Source organism: Dermatophagoides farinae, chromosome 1, assembly GCF_024713945.1.
Source record: "Dermatophagoides farinae isolate YC_2012a chromosome 1, ASM2471394v1, whole genome shotgun sequence".
Lineage (NCBI taxonomy): Eukaryota > Metazoa > Arthropoda > Arachnida > Sarcoptiformes > Pyroglyphidae > Dermatophagoides > Dermatophagoides farinae.
This window is the reverse complement of record NC_134677.1, coordinates 6,626,344-6,645,894: the sequence shown is the minus strand read 5'-3', so window position 1 is coordinate 6,645,894 and position 19,551 is coordinate 6,626,344. Positions and strand designations below refer to the sequence as shown.

The window sequence follows — 19,551 nt, the reverse complement described above, 5'->3', positions numbered from 1 at the left end:
GTTTTGTTTCTTTTTATTCTTCCTCCCCTCGTTTCACCGTTTTTACACCGATTACAACGTAACAAACTAAATGTGTTAATTTGTTAAATGTATCATTAATCACATCCCATTCGTGGTGGTAAACTACTATGTCAATGAAAATTTTCCGCTAAAATCATCATCATCATCACCTTTCTGTATTACATTCATTTCTCTTTCAACAACAACCATATGAAACAGAAAACCCGGTGAACCAAACAATTTGAAAACTTGCTAAACAATCATCAACATATATAAAATGAACAAAAAAAAAATTTCATTCGGGATTTGAATTAATTAATAATTGATAAAATGATGATTACATTTAAACAAATGCTTCAATGTCCAAATTATTATATACCATCAAAATGAAAAAGTAAAACAACAACAACAACAACATTCACATTGGAATTATAAAACACAATATACTATTATTATTTGTGTGGTCATCATAAATTAATTTACTTAATTAAATTAGCTTCAAATAGTGCCGAAAAAAGTACCAATATAAACCCAAACAATCAAACAAACAAACTATCAAAAAAAAAGAAAAAAGAAAATTCATTCGATTTACATCAAATATTTTTTTTTTGTTATCTTCATCATTGTTATGTATGTATACCTGGCGATTACTATTTTGATCAATGTAAATAAGTATTCTGGTTCTATCAATTCAGTTGACATTCAATATTTAGAATGTATAATTTTATACACTAAAATCAATCAACTTAAACTTGAAGCTCCTAAATTGTTACAAACAGAATTATTATTATTATTATTATTATTATTGATTGTATCTGTTTGATGACGAGAATTTGTTCTTGCTATAGAATTGAAATGATTATGAAGATTGTGATGATGATGACCACTCGACAAACCAATCATCATTGATTCATTAACCGTACGAATTGTTTGTTGTCCGCCCAATGATTCTGCACGACATTTAGCATATAAATCGATAAAATTCAATTGACTCGATGTTGGTACTTGTTGTTGTTGTTGTTGTGATGATGATGATTCAACAATATGATGGTGATTGCCGATTGAATTTACGTTCCATTTGTTTCGATGATGTTGTTCATTTTGTTGTTGTTGTTGGTGTTGCTGTGATCGATGATTATGATTCTCTCTACGTTGTTTTGTTGATTTGATTATTGTATCAGAATTTCTTTGACGTTTATTATTGCACTTTATCGATGACGATGAACTTTTGCCTACGACTTCAATCACTGATGATGTTGATGATGGTGATGATGGTGGCGATTTTCCATCACAAAAATTCAAACGAGATGATGATATTTGTCCACTAATGTTGTTAAGTTTATGTGGCGATGATCTAGGTGTATTTGGCCTACTTGTATCGCCACAAGAAATGTTACCACCATCACGAAGAAATTCACGATTACTATTTCCACCTCTACCATCGATATCATTATCATCATCATCGTCGTCGTCATCCGTTATATGGCCATAATCTTTGAGTTTATCGGCCGCTTCCAATGATTTTCGATGCATTCCTTTATAAATAAATGAATCGAATTTTAAAAATAATTTGTTATTCACGATGGTGTTAAATTTAATAAATAATGAGTAAAAAAAATGATACTTGCCTAGAAGCCATGGTGCACATGAATTACTTTCCTCACTATCACGGCTAGATTTCAATATACTTTCTGGCAATGGAAGTGAATGACGAACCATAGCACCATATAGACCATATTCGGCCATAATCGTGCTTTTACCCCAACATTTTTCAGTTTTCCTCCATTTGGCACGCCGATTTTGAAACCAAACCTAATAGATTCGAATAAATAACTTTGGTTACAAATCGTTTATGAATTTGATTTTTTTTCTATTTTTTTTTTTTTTTTGGATCCACCATGCATCAATGATCACCCAATGATGATGATGATGATCAAAACGAATTTAACGATCTAAGAGTTGAATCACTGAACATTTGTTGATGAAGTTGAAAGAGGATTAATAGCTTTGGTTGAATAAGAAAAAAAAATCCAAACTATACATGGAATTGTATACAATTTCATTGAGTATAGAGATTCTTTACCCCAAAACAAAATGTCGTTGAAAGCTAGACTAGGATGTGATTCGAATGTCAAATAAATATAATGTGCTTTTAATCTAATAATGAACCCAATGTTCATCGGTTGAAATATAAATATCAATTATGGGAGTATTTTTTTTTTCGTCTGTTGTGTTCCAACAAATGCCGAATATACTTTAGTGTTGAGCTTCATTTTTGCAAAAACTAATTTGCGATAGTTACGATCATTCATTCATTCATTGTGTATATTTTTTTTTTTGTTGAAACATTTGTTGTTTTGTTCGCGTATTCATTTCATTTCAACGATATACAATGAAAATTGTATTCCGATGACTAAATTGGTTTGACATTTATGGAGATAAACCATGCTTATAAACTATTAGGACAAACGTCAATTCAATTTATCATTGATGATAACATTAAATGACGAAAACTGACATTCAATGTGTAGAAAAACAAAAATTAATAATATTTTCATCTTCATTGAATGGATGAAAATTTTCTATGTGTTTTATTTGATCTTTTTATGTTTTCTAACCACAATGATCATAATAAATTTTTTGTTTGTTTGTATCGATCAATATTTTCCATTCTTTTTTTCATAACTGAAAAATATAATAAATTCTAATTTCCTTTTCAATTTATTGAATTTTTTTTTTTTTTGGTGATGATAATTTCTACTAATATCCATGAATTTTGTTTATTAAATTGATAATTGTAATTGAATTAACATTGTACTAACAGTTATTCTCATTATTTAATGGGTAGATTTAGAGGATTTAACCGTCTAACCACCAAACAAAAAAAACATTACAACTATAATCAACTGAACATCTTTGATTCGCATACTCAACAGAACAAATTCAAGCGCTATTTGTTTTTCACATAATCTCTTTTACATTTAGGTTTTTTTTTCTATTATTGTTGGTTTTATATATCATCATGATCATCATTGAAAGTCATCCATTTGAATCAAAATCGGCCCTTTCACTACTACTTATAGTAATATATTGTTACGAAAATAATAGCTTCATTTTTGGATCATTAAACAAACCACAATCAAATCAACTTTATCTGGTTTTTTTCAGAGCTAAACATCATCATGATGATGATTATTATTATTATTATTATCAACTACCCTTGTCTATCTTTCATATTTCGATTCTATCTTTGGTTGACAAATGGTTTTTTTTGACTAAATAAATCCAACAACACAATTGATCCATTGCATTTTAAGATTTTTCAAAAAATATCATTTTTTCCTCCTATCATTAAAGTGTTTATCGATTATTATGGATGAAAAGATTTAAGAAAATTATGAACAATGAATACCTGAATACGATCTTCGGGTAGATCCGTTTTTAACGATAACATTTCACGAGCATATACATCAGGATAATGTGCATCTTTGAATGCTTTTTCCAATTCTTCCAATTGATAACTAGTGAATATAGTGCTAGAAAATTTAATAAATAAATAAAATAAAATAAAATTACAAAGTTTTCAAAATGGTTGTTGTCGTTGTTGTAATTGGAACATATTGTGAATGATGATAAAAAAACGTGGTATAATTCTAGAATCAATAGATTCTTCTGAATTCTGTGTGTTATTATTGATCAAATAATTAGTGATTGTCTTCGAACTATGTTTTTTTTTGTTGTTCGTCTATCATTAATCTTTTATTCAATAGATGCCTTATGGCCAAACATTGTTATACAAATCAATGAATGATGATGATGATGATGATGATAGCTTCTACATTGACTTGTAGTTCCAAGTTAATTATTACGAGCAAATGATGCGGGTGTATACAGCACACCATTGTCATACACAGGCGTGTGCATTGTATGTGTCGCGTGTCCTGAGACATACAATTTTGGACAATAGTATGTTCGGGAACAATATGCTCTTATTATTATCATCATTATCATTATCATTGAAAAAAAGCTATCGATATTTCTTTCACATTATTTCTTTTTTTTTGAATGAATATAACAATGACAGCGTTATTCACTATCTGACAAGAATTTTTTTTTTGTTCAATTTCAACTGAATATTTGAAATCAGCTATGGTGCGGGTAGTAGGTGTCAGCCATTCACAATCAACCGATCTGAATTCATTCTATACATTATTGACAATAGATGTGTGTTTGTGTGTGTGTGTGTGTTCGGGGAACCCATTGTCACTTTAATCTTGTTTTTTTTCGATGATTGACAGTTTTAATTAGTGCTTTTTTTTGTAATATCATGATTTTTTTTGCATGCTCTTTCTTTCCATTGACTTGTTTGCTCATCATCATCATTATTATTAGGTTCGGCTACAGTGGATTGCAATGTTTTTCAATTTTTTGTACGTTCAATTAAACTAATTACTTATTACTTTATTCATTCATTTAATCATTTGAATGAACAATTGACTTTAGCCAACTAAAGTGAAATATAAATCAATTAATTAGATTACTAGATGCCAATATGAAAAAATGGAATTTTTTTGTTATATATGGTTGTGCGAAAATTTCTCTGCGAAAAACACTTACCGATGTCGGCGTTTTTTCTTCTTTTTTTTGCTACCATTACTACTGCCACCATTACCATTAACAACACCGGAAGCACTACCACTATTAGAAATAGCCACTGCTGCTGCTGCTGCTGCGGCTGCAGCTTGTAATTGAAGATGACCATTTGATTTAGAAACTACTACATCCAATGTTGAATGTTGATTTTGTTGTTGTTGATGATGATGATGATGATGATGTTGGTTAGCACTCGATGCTAAACGGGTAGCAAATTCATTGATAAAATTTCCTGTATAAAATATCATAGAAATAAAAGAAAAAATGTTAAAAAATAATCATAATAACTGTGTAATGAAAGACAATTGTTGTGAATTCTTTCCATTTCATTCATATATGAACCATAACGAATTTTTTAAATTCAAACTCTCTCTTTCTCTCTCCCTTTTTTTTCTAACTTGCAAACAAAAGAAATTGAATTTAATAAGTTCCTGTCTTTTCTCTTGTATTGGTTAGTGTTCATTTCGTTCATAGTCGTTTGATCGGTCGGAAGATTTTGCTATGAAAACAAAACAAAAAAAAAACAAGGCAAACAAATTCATTGGAATTTTTCCTGAATTAAATTCTATGATGCTTTGTATGTTTTAATTTTCATTAGAATTTTACCAATCCCGTCAAGAATGCTGCCAATGATGCTATTCGGCCAATCGTCGTATAATGGATATATAAAATGAATAAATAACCAATATATAAACCAAGTTAATGTGTTGAGCATTTTTTTTTTTTGGCCAAATAAAATAATTCCGAGATAGGAATTTTTATATGGGTGTGAGTGTACCACAATGAATTCAATCTAGGCAAAGAAAAAAATATATTCATAACGATTGGTGGTGGTGGTGGTGGTGGTGGCAGTGATGGGTGATAATTCAGTTAATATATTTAAACTTGGCTTTATTTTTTTTCCTGGTCCATCCACAATGTTTATTTGATGTGTGTGATGGCTGGGTTTTATTTTCTCTATAGTTTTTTTTTTAATAAGCGTACTTTATTATATCTAAGTCTAAACATTCCATTCCAAACACCACTATCATCATCATCATTGATCCAAATGTGAGATGCATGTGATTTATACAACATTAGCCTCTTATTTTATTGTTGTTGTTTGTTTGTTTTGCTCAATATGACATATTCATATTATATTATTATGATGACGTTCCATATTTTCATTTGATTACTCACATTACTATCACTACTGGCCGTCGATAATGGCCAAGTATTTTTTTTTTCTACTTCAATTTTATTTTGTTTTTTTTTCATTCGGACGGCGTCGAAAAAAAATTCCAACTATGCAACTTTCGTTTCTATATGGATTCACATAATCGTTTTGGCGTACTTGACAATACACATTCTTCATCGGCATTCACCATTAGATTTTATTCATACTTTTTATTCAATGAATATATGTTTTGATAAAAAAATATGAATGTGTTTATGTGATCATTTCAAGAGAAATCTTCGCTTTCTAACAACAACAACAAAAAAAATTTCGAACGCAATATCCGATGTTCATGGAACGATGATGATGATGATGATGATGATGATCAGAGAAATGCGTTTGCTTTGCATGACATAATGCGTTCCCTCTCAAATAGCTATTATAATTTATGATGTTTTAATAGCAAAATCTAAACTAATTTTCTTCGACAGATATAAATATATGTTTAACAAACTAATAAGTGATAATGATTGGAATTCAATTGATGGCCATCATCTTGTATTCGTGTGTGTTCCATTTGGAACTTTACCATATAACAAACAAATGAATATAATGATGTACAATCAGGCAATAAATATTCATACATTTTAAGGTGTGTACGGTGTTTTCGTTTTCATTTCATTTTTGGCTACTAAAAATTAATTATTTCGATCAAATCGATCGATAATCACGAATTTGCTGTTATATAATATTAATATTATACAAAAACAAAAAGTCAAATGTGTGCAAAAAGTCATTAGTTTTTTTTGCCTGCTCTTCTTTTAATATAGCCGGAAAATAGAAAAAAAAACCCACACTCATAACCATGACCAGACAGCTGATTCAGAATCTGTTTGATGATAGAAAAAAAACCTATTCGCCGTTCGATTCACAGTATTATTAGCATTATTCTTACACATGAACCAGGAATGAAATTTTCTTTTGCAAATCATACATTGAAATATTCATTGGTTTCTCCAACAACAACAACAACAGCAACAAAAATTAATATTAGCCACGAAAGTCATGAATGATTATTAATAGTCGTTTAAGAACACACACTAAAAATATTATTATTCTCTTTTATTCTAATAATGGACAAAAAAAAATTCCAATCTATCAAACTGACAAGCTATGGATGAAAACAGAATTCAGCTTAGTCTAATATGCGTGATATGATTTGGTTTGGTGGAACAATTTTTTTTTCTTGATAAAATCAATTCCAAAACCTAAAGAACCGAATATAACGATTAATGCGGTTAAACGGGCTAAAAACACATACAAACACACACACACACACACACACACAAATATATATCGTCGATCCGCTCGAGTGGATATAATCCGAATCGAATATAAAGCAACAACAAAAACTGAATGAATATTATTATCATAGATTGAACAATCATGATTATAATCATCATCATTATTTTATAAGCATTAAATCCGATTTGTTGTTGACCAACCAATAACGACACAAAAAAATGGAAAGAATGATAAAAAAAAATGTGAATAGTAAATTGAATTTTCACACAAACACAAAATAGTCATGCAATGGATAGTAAAATTATAACAAAACGATGCCATGATTGGTTATTATTATTAGACTTTCCAGGAACGTTACACGAAACTAAAATCCTATGTTTGCCATTTTATCATAATGTTCATATATATATATTGTCAAGCTAATAGTTCAATTTAATTTGTAATAATCAGCCAATTGTTCTATTTTTTTTTGTTGGGGAGAATTTGAAAGGAAAAGAGGGATTCTTGATAATCTATTTTTTTGAAGCTAACTATAATAAGAATTACAGTATGATTACGCCTTTGAATACAATTTAAATTGTTAATTCGGGCTTTAATAAATGGCAATGATCGATCATATCTGTGCACGCAAAATCAATTTATATATAGATTTATGTTTTTCTTGTTTTTTATCCTTGAATCTCATTCAATTTACATTGCTGACAATGTGTATATATTAATGATTATTTTTCATCTTCATTCAGCTAACTTGTTCAACATTTAGTGCATACATTCGGAATCAATTAGGTGTGTTTGTAGTACTTTACATACTTAAATACCTGTTCTATTTTGAATGTACACACACACACACACAAAAAAAAATTTTTATTTAGAATTCATGCATTTTGCATGCCTGAATTGGCTGCCAATCAAATTTATTTCATTGATGGAAATGATGAAAAAAAATACACTTGAATCGAATCAAATAAAAAAAAAAATTTTATTTACATCAACATCATAACCAATATTATTAAGGTAAAGTTATTAATCTACAGGTAACAAAAAAAACTGAAGATGACTGAATAAAACTAAATAAAACGATATTGAAACATGTTTAAATGAAACATTTCTCTCTCCTTCTCTCTTTTCCGTTTCTTTATTACCTGTTCATCGAACCATACTCATCGAATTGAGAGAAAAATGATGTTTCAAGTGTGTGTGTGTGTGTGTGTATGTGTGTGTTGATTTTCCACATAGTTTGCAATTCATTCATTCAAAATAATAATAATTATAAAAAAACGAGATAGAATCAAAAAAAAAGGCCAAAAAGTAACAAAACAACAACATCAAAGTTTTCAAAATTTCATCACTTGAAAAATCACCAATCAACGTGTGTGCATCTTAACACATCTCATTTCTCATTTCTCATTCACCATTTTGTTGTCATTCTAATTCATTCATTTATTATATCCATTCTTATGAGTAATGCACATCTCAAGAGATTTGAATTTGGTTGGTTGGTTGGTTGGTTGGCAAGCTTTATGAAATTAATTTCTATCAATGCATAACACATTACAATTCCTTGCTCTTGTTAAATTCATTATTCGTTACTCTCTGTCACTGTGTGTGTTAATGCCATGGTAAATATTTACACAAAATGTCTGCCAATTTTTTTTGTTTTGTTTTCTTTACCACTTGTTCACTATTGTCTTTATACGAACACTTTTTGTGTTTATGTATGTATGTTTCATTTTTTTTTCTTTCATTTATTTATTCATTTCATTTATTATCATTTTTTTCTCTGTAATCTGAAATGAACAGGCCATCAAAAAAAAAAAATTCAATTTAAAATCATTGACTTTACAATTGGACAAAACATATATATTATTGTTGGATGGATTAATATAAAAGAAAAAAATTGAAGTACAATTAACTAAATAACCAATCTAATAATTGTTGTCGATTGTATTGTATTGTATTGTAATCAATCAATCAATCAATTTCATTTTATTGATCGAATCAAAAAAAAAATGATTTCATCCGGGTATTTGATTACTAATTGATAATCTATGAAGATCGAACTTAATCATTGTTGTTGTTGTTATTGTTGTTGTTGTTTTTCACACATACAACAGTGGTCAAATTGAATTGGATTTTTTTTATTTTAGTTTTACAATTGTGAAAATGCATCCAATTCATATATGATCATTATGATCAAATAAAAAAAAAGAAAAGAAAAAGAATCAAGATGGCTTTTAGATGTCTATTGTTTAAAATTTTTATAATGAAAAACAAAAACTTTTGACAGAAAAGAGACCATTAAAAAAAAATCTTTTGATTTCATTTTCACAGAATTAAATGACATCGTCATCATCATCATCCGTTATTGTTCTTTCTCTCTTAGTGTGTGTGCGAGTATAATGACTCGAAAAACAAAACAAAAAAACTGTAAAAAAAAATGTTCAACCAAATTCTTAATGGATGATTTTTCAATTTTTTTCTTTTTTTTTACATCGGATAACTTTAGTTTTAGTTTTCATTCCAAATATAATGATGATGATGATGATGATGATGACTGAAAACCGTTTTCTTAATTGACCGATCATTGAATGATGGAACAAAAATAGTGTACAATGTAGACATTATTTATTATTGACTCGTTATATTGTCGTTGAGCATCACTTTTTTTTTCTTCATTTTCCATTCTAAAAGCATCTTTCTCTCTGTCTCTCTCTCATTTTCATTAATTGGATTGTTTCATCAATGGCCTATGGTCTTTTGTCTATTGTCATGATGATGGAAAGCATTCGTTTTTTAAAGAAAAATTTTTTCCATGCAAAAAAAATCAATAATTTAATTAATTTTTTTGTTTTGTTTTCAGTCTTTTATCATTTATATTAAATTCACTGCCATATGTATAAGAATTATCATCTTAGCCATATCAAGAGTGTAATTAATAAAGTAATTAATTAATTGAACACACACACACACACGAAATAAAATATAAGCCAAATAACAGCCAATAAAAGGTTAAAATGATTGTTATTCGTGTGCTATCACCATTATAACAGTAGCCATTATTATTATTATCACCATGAAAGTTGAAAATTTGCCAATTAATCAATTATTTTACAAAAAAAAATAAAATAATCGATCAATTGATTGATTGGTTGATACAAATTTGACAGGCGTATTATTGTAGTGAATGCGAATAGAATTTCGTTCAAAAGGCAAAGAATTTTTTTTTCTTCGCCCACAACTTCGCCATCGAGTGTACGCTAACAAAAAAAAAAATAACAAATCATTGTGTGTGTGTGTGTGTCGTGTATGTGTCAATCAGTAGTTGGTCGGTGATGATGGCCAATGTCAATAATAACAATAACATAACAATTGATTCAAATTATAACCGATCTTAACGAGAACAAGTCACTTAAAAGTCGATGAAGTTGATCGACAATAGAATTTTGTGAGTAAAATGAAAAAAAAGGAAAAAAAAATGTAAACATTGCTTGCCTCTACTGACATTCAGAGTTTCGATATTCAGCAGTCATTTTTATCATTATTATCATGATTATTATTTCGTGGTGATTGGCCGATATATAGTTTAGATCAATAGATAGATAGTTACTAAAGAATGACTATGATTTGACACCCGAATTTCAGTTAGATACACAGGCGCGTGTATATTTATAATAAAAAAAAAAATTGTACATCATGACCATCAGACTCTCATAGTGCGTATATGTGTGCCTTATCATTCAAATTCATCATCATTAAGAAAAATTCCGTATTTTGTATATTGAAAATTATAATTGACTAATAACTACTATACTAAAGAGTGTATGCAGCATTATTTTTTTTTCTCTTTCTTTTTTTCGTTCCAATTGAAGTGTGTGTGTGTGTTTGTGTGTGTACATGCCACATACTGTGTCATAGCATATTTTGGAATATTTGCTTTTGTCACTTGACTTGTATATACCATCATCATCATCATCATCATCTGTTCCATTCTATATATTTTCGAAAAATATAGCAGACAATGAACAGAATGATGAATTCAATGGAGTTCACACTTGCAAATTAGAAAAAAAAATATTTGAAAGCAGCTTGCAAATTAGACGCATAATCTTTCATTTTTTTTTCTTTGAATAAGACAAATTAATAATTTATATTTTGATAACGAATTTGAAATTGCCCAATCACCAATTGTGTGTCTGACATATTAATGGTTTATCATATTGACTACCGGTCATCATCATCATCATCATCAGTATTGATCATCATCATCAAAAATTATGACATGATGGTCACATGATTGTCAATGTCACTGTCCTTGTCATATTTATTTTTTTTTTTATTTGTATTGTTTGATTGTCTTGTCATACAACAAAGGCGTGCTATTGCTTTGGCCTTTTGTTGTTGTCGATGGATGAACTCAATGCACCAAGGACTTTATTTCTTGAATTCAACATAGGGCAAAAGAAACGAGATTCAAAAACACACGAGTTGACAAAGTTGAACAAAAAAACAACAACAATTTTGATTTGAATCAAATGTGACATTTATTCATTCATTCATTCATTCTATCTAGTAAATGTTCATTGATTTGCTATTTCACATTTATTCTATTGACTTTGACACGATTACTTGACTAAATTGTGAGTAAAGAGCGACACATTTAACTTAATTTGGATTGAATAGGTATTTAAATGATATTCAATCGAATGGTTTTGTTCAATATAAATTGAATATAAAATGAGTGAATGATCGAATTGAACAAAGAAAAAAAACATGTCATTTTCATTTTCATATTTGATTTCTTTTTTTTCTGAATATTAAACGGTGATGATGGTATTTTTTTTCCATTAACCATTCATTCAAAATGAATAAATGTTTTTGTCACCTTTTTTTCAAATCATCAATTTATAAAATGATTGAGGAAACAATGGAAAAGATAACAAAAAAAAAACATGAATACACTACAACAGAATGAATATCCTGTATTTAATAATATTCAAATAAATTTTAGATTTAGATCTAAATACAATGTTCATTGTACAAGTAAAGAAGCATTTATTTATGTTTCGGTTTACAAAAAAAAAATAATGATTGTCCACAAGTTTTTTTGTCACCATTAATTTTTAAGACCATCATCATCATATTATTAAACTTACCCGTGGAACAATTTTTGTCACCAAATTTTCCAATTTCATTTGTACCAAATGGATTGAATAGTGAAGTTGTACTGCTGTTGTTACCGATTCCTGCAAAAGAATTTTTAGTATTAGAAATTGCATTCGTTTGTTGATGTTGCTGTTGTTGTGGTTGCGATTGTTGTTGTTGTTGTTGTTGTTGTTGTTGCTGATGATGATGATGATGTTGATGAAATTGATGACCAACATGAGCCGACATGAATGCAGCAGCAGCGGCTGTTGAAGAATTAAAATATGATGGAATCGATGTTCCACGTTGAATTGTGGCTGATGATATTGGATGATCATTGATCGATTGACATACGGCAGCAACAGCAGCAGCAGTTGTAGCTGCAGCATCATTGTTACCAAAACAATTTGTTGTAGAATTTGCCACTGATGATGATGGCGGTGGTTGTGTTGACGTAACTGTTGATGACAATGATGATGAATGATGATGGCGCGAGGTTGGAAAATATATGGAGGAAAAATTCGTAGCCGAAACATTGGTCGTATTGACCAAATTATTCACATTAAATGATGAGGAACTATTATTATTTGTTGCTTGTAGTATCGATATCGATGATGTTGTCGGTGGAAAAATTCCTAACAATTTTGATGATGAAACAGCCGTACTATGTGAACCAACGGATATGCTACTATTGCTATGACTACTATGATTACTATGGCTACTTGCATGACTTGTATTCGATATTCTTGAATTATCATCTTCATCGTCATCATCATATTCATCTTCAGCATCGATATCATCATCTGTATGTGTATCCGATATTGTTGTCGATGTGTTTGTTGGACTACAAAGTTTTGACTTGGTTATTATTGATCCATTTCGATTATTAGTTTTGGTCGTAGTGGACAAACCAAGTAATTGATGTATAGCAAACGGTGATTGTTGGTATTGTTGTATAGCTCGTGATGATGATGATGATGAGGTGTTTATATTATTGCCTAATAATGATTTTGTTGTCGTTTCAATGGCAATGGTGTCTGTTGTAGTTGTAGTTTTTACCAATACGACTATTATTTGATGAATTCAGCATTTTTTACTGGATAATTTGTTATTCGTCGATTGTTTTCAATGTCGAGTGATTAACATCACAATTAAAATTAGGAACAGATTCCAATTCTTGGTTTGATAGTTAAGTAGCAATTAAGATCTCGTTCATACTCTTATGATAACAATAAGAAATAGGAAAAGATTTTTTTTTTTCGTTTTGTCGTGATCAATTCCGTTGAATAATGAGTAAATGGAAAAAATTGATTTCAAATGTTGGTTCGTCAGTTAATCAGTAAGATGGTTGTGATCAGCTAATGAGATCTATTTTTTTTTTTTTTTTTTGATCCATCTTCATCAAAAACTACTATTTCTATGATGTCCATGATGGTGGCTACAAATGAATGCTTGAAACAACTAGAAACAAACAATGAACAAAAAATGAAGAGTAGGCGAGTCATCATAATTGCCGCCTCTTGGGTGCTTGTTCGCATGTTCAAGATGAAACCAACACAACATACACAGTTAGTGAGAAAAAAAAAGAGAAAAAATAAATAGATAGAAATGAATGAAAGTAACGACAAAAAAAAAATCGTTCCAAATGATGATCTCGATCAAGTCGAACCAAAACCGAACAAGACAACAATCAACACTGTCAAATTGGCAACATGCTGTGTGAATGTGATGTGATGGAATAACAAAACAGAAAAAAAAGAGCTAAACACAAATACATAGCAACGCTAATTGAAATAGTGTTATACTGAACCAAAAAAAAAATAAATGAAAGAATCGAAGATTGAAATCATCGATTCAGTTAGTAAAAGCCCCCAAAAAAAAGTATCGCGCGCGTTTGTATTTTGAAATACAGTCAGAAAAAAAGGAATGCAAAAAAAGTAAGAAATGATGCGCACGATTGTTCAGTTTATGTAATAAAAAAATATAATTCACGAGTTGATGGATCGAAATTGGTTGTTTTTGATATTCATTCAAAGTTATTCGATCAAAAAAAAAATTTTTTTTTTTGTTTGAAAAATAAAATCAGTCAACGCACGCGTCTCAAAAACTAATATTGATTTGAATGGAAAGCTAGTGAAAGCTTAATTAAATTGAAAATCAACTAGATGATGAAAAATTTCATGCCATCGTCATCATTTTTAACAATGAGAAAAAGATTATAAAAAAAATTCTTCTGTAAAAGAATTTTAATTAAATAATAAATGAAATTTTCCAAAAAAAAAAAATTATGTTCATCATAAAAAAAGGGATAATGTTATGTGTAATGTGGGGTGATATGGCCACACAAAAATATCGAGTTAAATAAGGCTATAATTAATTATGGCCAAAAAAAAATCAACACCCAATTTTGATCCATAATAATAATAATAACAAATTTTTCTACAGTCGATTAATTGTGAGTTATTTACACATTTTCATTAATAGATGAAAATTATTTTTGATACAAATTTCAAATTCATTTTACTCCTATTAGTTGAAATTCTTTGTTTTTTTTTAAAAAAAAAATCATTTCATCGATATCTTTGGTTCAAATATTTTTCTTGTGATAATTTAATAATTATTTAATAGTTTTTTCTCCATTTTCATTCGTATATTTTAAACTACAAACGATGTAACAATGTTTGGCAAATACGAATTCGTCATCGATATTGGAATTGCTGTGGTATTTTTTTTTTTTAAATTGCCAATAATGTCCAACAATGTTTTTTTTTCGACTAGTTAGTTGGCTTACTGGTTGTTCATCATTTTGGCTGATAGCACCCATCACTTGTTTGGTCGAGAATCGAATAAAAAATTAGCCATTCATCGACCAATATATATGCATTTTTTCTGAATGGTTTTTTTTTTTTTGGTCATTGTATTGCCAATCATTGGGCGGGATTCCGTGATACAAAGGCGGAGCATGGCAATAAAATTGTTTATTTTTACTTGCTGCTAGCCATTGTATGTTTGCCTGTATTATAGTGTCAGAAGATTTCTCTTCAATTTTTTTTTTTGCTTTTGTGAATGATATTCAGTTCAGTTCAGCAACAAAAAAAAGGATACATGTGCAATAAATAAATGGTATATATATATATGTTGTCAACAAACATTGATTGTGCTAAAAGTAAAAAAAAAAAAATTTTTTTCATCATGCAAAAAGGAAATGCCATCATTTTTTTCAACTTCACGGCTGAAACACATAAATGTTCCAAAATTGAGCCAGAAGCATTATATATTATTATTATAACCAAGAACAATTCAATTTTTGTCGTTTATGGAGAAAAAAATTAGCACAAAAAAAAGAAATAGAGAATGTGTTGACTCAGTTTTTTTCCCCTGGTACACATACATATTCTTGTTGAAACGTTCCAATGCTAATGACGTTGGTGTTTGGACCATTTTGGTTGGCCATTGAATGTAATTTAAATTTTATTGAAAAATGCATCTCAAATTAAATGATTATTATTATTATTAGCGAAAGAAAAACACGTTCATCGTCATCTTTAATAATTCAATTTTTTTTATCATCATCATTTTTCCACCAAATTCAAATACATTCACAATATAACGTCATTGACATTGTGGATAACAATAATAGATGGAAAAAGGCGGAGTAAGGACAAAAAAAAAAAATGAATCTATCCATAATTTCAAAATTAATAATTACATCTAGTATAGCTTCGAGGATGAGTGGTAAATTTTTTTTCCCATTCTAATTATCGCCAATTTTCATTCTTCATACCATGTTTCGTTCTATTATATATATGGAGAGTGTCGAATGGTTGGAAGAAAAAAAAATTGATCGACGATATATATAAACGTTTTTTCGATTCAATCAATTCTGATTAAGCCCATGAAATGACAACTAATGCGAAGAAAGAGATAAAAAAAAATGACTGAATTTCATTGGTTGCCGTAGCCGTTATCAGCAATTCGCCTAATCGGATCTTCAAACTGTCAACATAACGGGGGCTTCAGCCAATATTAACAACAACAACAAACTATATGGCGACAGAGGTGATGAAACAACCAATGGTTGTTGCCTGCTTTTAGATGGCTGCTATAGCTACGTTGTTGTCATCCTACGAGGTTTTTTTTTTGTTGTATGCATGTCTTTAAATGACAATAGCTCAAATTAAATCTGACAATTCAACGTACGAAAACGATTATTATCATTGTGTTGAGTGAGAATAAAAGTGCTAAATTCTATGAAATTTTCCACAAAAGCACATATTTAGATAGTTTTATTATTTTGTTAAATCGTTCCCAATTTAAAACCATGGAGAAAAAGAACACACACACACACATGCACATATATAGTGAGAGATGATGGAGCAATGATTAAATATTTCATATATAAAGAGGTGATTGAAATTTCCGTTTCCTTGTGCTTTGTTTTAATGGTCTTGGTAGTGGAAAGCAATGGTATCCGGAAACAAAAATTAATTTATCATTTTGTTATATTTTGAAATGAATTATAATGACTGGATTCAATTAATGTTTTTTTTTGATGTAAATAGAATGAAATAAATAGAATGGAATGCTGTACAAAATGCTTGATGCTTAATAAGTAATTAATTATTTAAATAGACAACATTAGGTGTTAAGAAATCTTCGTGGAAACACAAACACAATTACAACAAATTATGCTACAACTTAATGATAATATAATCCCTAAAGTAATTAATTTGTATACTAATTAACGAACAAATTGTGTTATCATGTTATGTGTTTGAAATGAATTCGACCGTTAGATCGATTGATTGTTGTTTATATGTTTACATATGAAAATGATGATTAAATGGAAACTTTTCAATAATTGTTGATTTTATTTTTTTCATTTATAATTCTTCAAAATATCGTTAAATTATTTTTTCGTAAATTTTCAATATAAAAATTAATGATGATCATGATCTATAGATACACAACATTATCGCCATCTCATTTCTAAATTCAACACTAAATAGTATCCAATTTATGATGATGATGATGAATTGATACAATTTTTTAATTTTTTATTCTTATTATCATTTAAGATTTGTTCAATGGATCGTTGATCACGTTTGTTTGAGCTGGGAACTATTTATTTATTTATTTAAAACGTTGTAATTAGTATTTTTTCAAATTATAAATGGAAATATCTTTTTCTTACCCATGCCAAATTGTTGATTTGGTGTCGTAATTTTTGCTGCAGCTTCACCAACATCTAAACCAATTATATTAGCATATTTAAGCGTATAGCTTGTATTTGGTTCTGGATTTTTTCTTTTTTTTACATTCTTATCGTTATCAGTTTTGTTTTGCTCTAATTTCTGTAATTGAGAACGATATTTTTTGATAAATGAAAAAACTCATTACAAAATTCCATAAATTACCATTTTTTCATGTAATTCTTTAAGTTTTCTGTCATATACATCTTCACCATTACGAAGACAATCCAATTCTTCTTCAGTTGGTTTGAATTCTTTTTTATAGACAACACAGTGTCTATCAACATCTTCAACGCCGAATGAGTATACTATCAAATCATGTTTATCGGCAATATTGTGACTTTTTTTAAAAAAAAGAATCATTTTAGATCAAACATGAATCATTTGAATCAGACAACAAATTACTCACACAATAGTTCGATGTATTTTTGGCATAGTCTCAAATTCTATCTTTTCCATGTTACAATCATTGACAAATTTGATTAATCGTTGTTCGATCTATATTGAATAAATTAATCAAAATTAACTTTCATAACATATTGGCTATTAATACAAACATTAGAGCTAATCTTTTTTAATTTTTCTTTTTCCATTTCATTTATTTTCCTCAAAGTTTCTTGTTGTTCTAAAAAGAAAAAATTGAGTAAAAAAGATGATTTCATTATTTTTTTTTAATGTTCATAACAAACTTTTGATTAGAATCTCCTGTTTTGAACTAGTTTGTGGTGGCTTTTCCATTGAGTCAAGAATCGATCCAAGAAGATCCATTTTTTTTAAATTGTCTGTTAGACTTGAAAAAAAATTCACCAAAAATTATAATCCTGAACAATAAAACCGAAAATTTGTTAAAATCGCCAAAATAAAAATAATGAACCGATCAAGTCGAAATAGTGACTCTTAAATGTGACTTTTGCTGATTCTAGAATTTCAAGTCGCTCAATTAAATTTTATTGTTTTATCTTGGTAAATAAAGATGACCCTATTGAGTACTCTCAAAGTTTTGGCCAGAAATGGTGTGATTCGAGATTGTCAAAAAAGTAAGCAACAACTTTTATTTTAATAGTTATGTTGACAACCTTTTCTTTTTGACGATAGTATCGGTTCGATTCAGTGGTCATGGCCATAAAATGCACATTCAGCCATCACGATTTGTTTGGTCTACATTCAAAGATTATCTTCACTTCTATTTCATGCTTGGCGCAATCCCGTTAACTTTAATCACTGCTTATGCTAACATTGTTGTCGGAGATGCTGAATTAACCGATATTCCCGAAGGATATACACCCCATCATTGGGAATATTATAAGGTTGCTAAAATAATCAAAGTTAAATTATCATTAACATATTTTAAATTTGTCATTTATAGCATCCAATCACAAGATTTTTCGCCAAGTATTGTTTCCTAGATCGTGCACTTGCATACGAATCTAGTGTTTCAAAATTGGCCGAAGAATCAGAAAAAATTTTAATTCATAGAGTCAAACAACAACTAAAAATGATGATGGCCGAAAAAGCCGACAACAAAGCATGGTACTATACGGAAGTAGATCCAGCACAGAATCGTTGGTTGTTGGATAAATTTCGTACCATTGCATTTAAAACAGAGGGCATAAGCGATAGAGGTGAACTTGATGATTAAATTTTGTTTTAGATCAATTTATTATGAAAAAAATTCTGATTTTTTAAATTGTGAATGTAAATAAAGTAGATTTATCTGCTCATCCACTAGATGGCAGTTAATATGAGAAACGAAACGAAAAATGAATTATTTCCTCTTCGAATCCAATCATTCTCGATGAATTGCAAAACGACGAATGATTAATCCATGTGTTTATATAATGAATAATGAAGATGATGTGATTAATAAGGCTATCATCATCATCAAGTCATGATATAATTAATTATGGCCAATGAATAACCAAACAAGTTGAGATGAATTCAATTTTCGGTTTCGATGTAGCAACAAGACATAATATGTGTGTGTGTGTGTGTATATATAAAAATCAAATAATAATCAATGTCTTGGATAAGATGAAATTAATA

The 19,551-nt window shown here is 29.0% G+C and overlaps 2 protein-coding genes across 2 annotated transcripts; one reads left to right on the top strand and one right to left on the bottom strand.

Moving 5' to 3' along the window:
* Nucleotides 1–516: 516 nt before the first annotated feature.
* LOC124491589 (uncharacterized) lies at nucleotides 517–18,332 on the bottom strand. The gene is made up of 7 exons (XM_047054262.2): nucleotides 18,198–18,332; nucleotides 18,062–18,133; nucleotides 12,268–13,215; nucleotides 4,618–4,885; nucleotides 3,413–3,536; nucleotides 1,629–1,812; nucleotides 517–1,535 (listed from the first exon to the last, which is right to left on the bottom strand). The coding sequence occupies exons 1-7, from the start codon at nucleotides 18,274–18,276 to the stop codon at nucleotides 742–744; spliced, it is 2,469 nt and encodes an 822-aa protein (XP_046910218.2). The 5' UTR covers nucleotides 18,277–18,332; the 3' UTR covers nucleotides 517–741.
* Nucleotides 17,512–19,269, top strand: ND-SGDH (NADH dehydrogenase (ubiquinone) SGDH subunit). The gene is made up of 3 exons (XM_047054265.2): nucleotides 17,512–18,545; nucleotides 18,604–18,815; nucleotides 18,875–19,269. Exons 1-3 carry the CDS (start codon nucleotides 18,482–18,484, stop codon nucleotides 19,145–19,147), a joined length of 549 nt encoding a protein of 182 aa, XP_046910221.1. The 5' UTR covers nucleotides 17,512–18,481; the 3' UTR covers nucleotides 19,148–19,269.
* The last annotated feature ends 282 nt before the right edge of the window (nucleotides 19,270–19,551 follow it).

Bases quoted from the DNA above. Each gene is read 5' to 3' on its own strand.
- ND-SGDH (XM_047054265.2), top strand. From the start codon at position 18,482: ATGACCCTATTGAGTACTCTCAAAGTTTTGGCCAGAAATGGTGTGATT. The intron at 18,546-18,603 runs GTAAGCAACAAC...TTTTGACGATAG, and splicing joins GATTCGAGATTGTCAAAAAA to TATCGGTTCGATTCAGTGGT. The intron at 18,816-18,874 runs GTTGCTAAAATA...TGTCATTTATAG, and splicing joins ATCATTGGGAATATTATAAG to CATCCAATCACAAGATTTTT.
- LOC124491589 (XM_047054262.2), bottom strand. From the start codon at position 18,276: ATGGATCTTCTTGGATCGATTCTTGACTCAATGGAAAAGCCACCACAA. The intron at 13,216-18,061 runs GTATTAATAGCC...CATCATCACGAG, and splicing joins AAAGATTAGCTCTAATGTTT to CTATACAACAATACCAACAA. The intron at 1,813-3,412 runs GTATTCATTGTT...CGAATCTATTAG, and splicing joins TACCCGAAGATCGTATTCAG to GTTTGGTTTCAAAATCGGCG.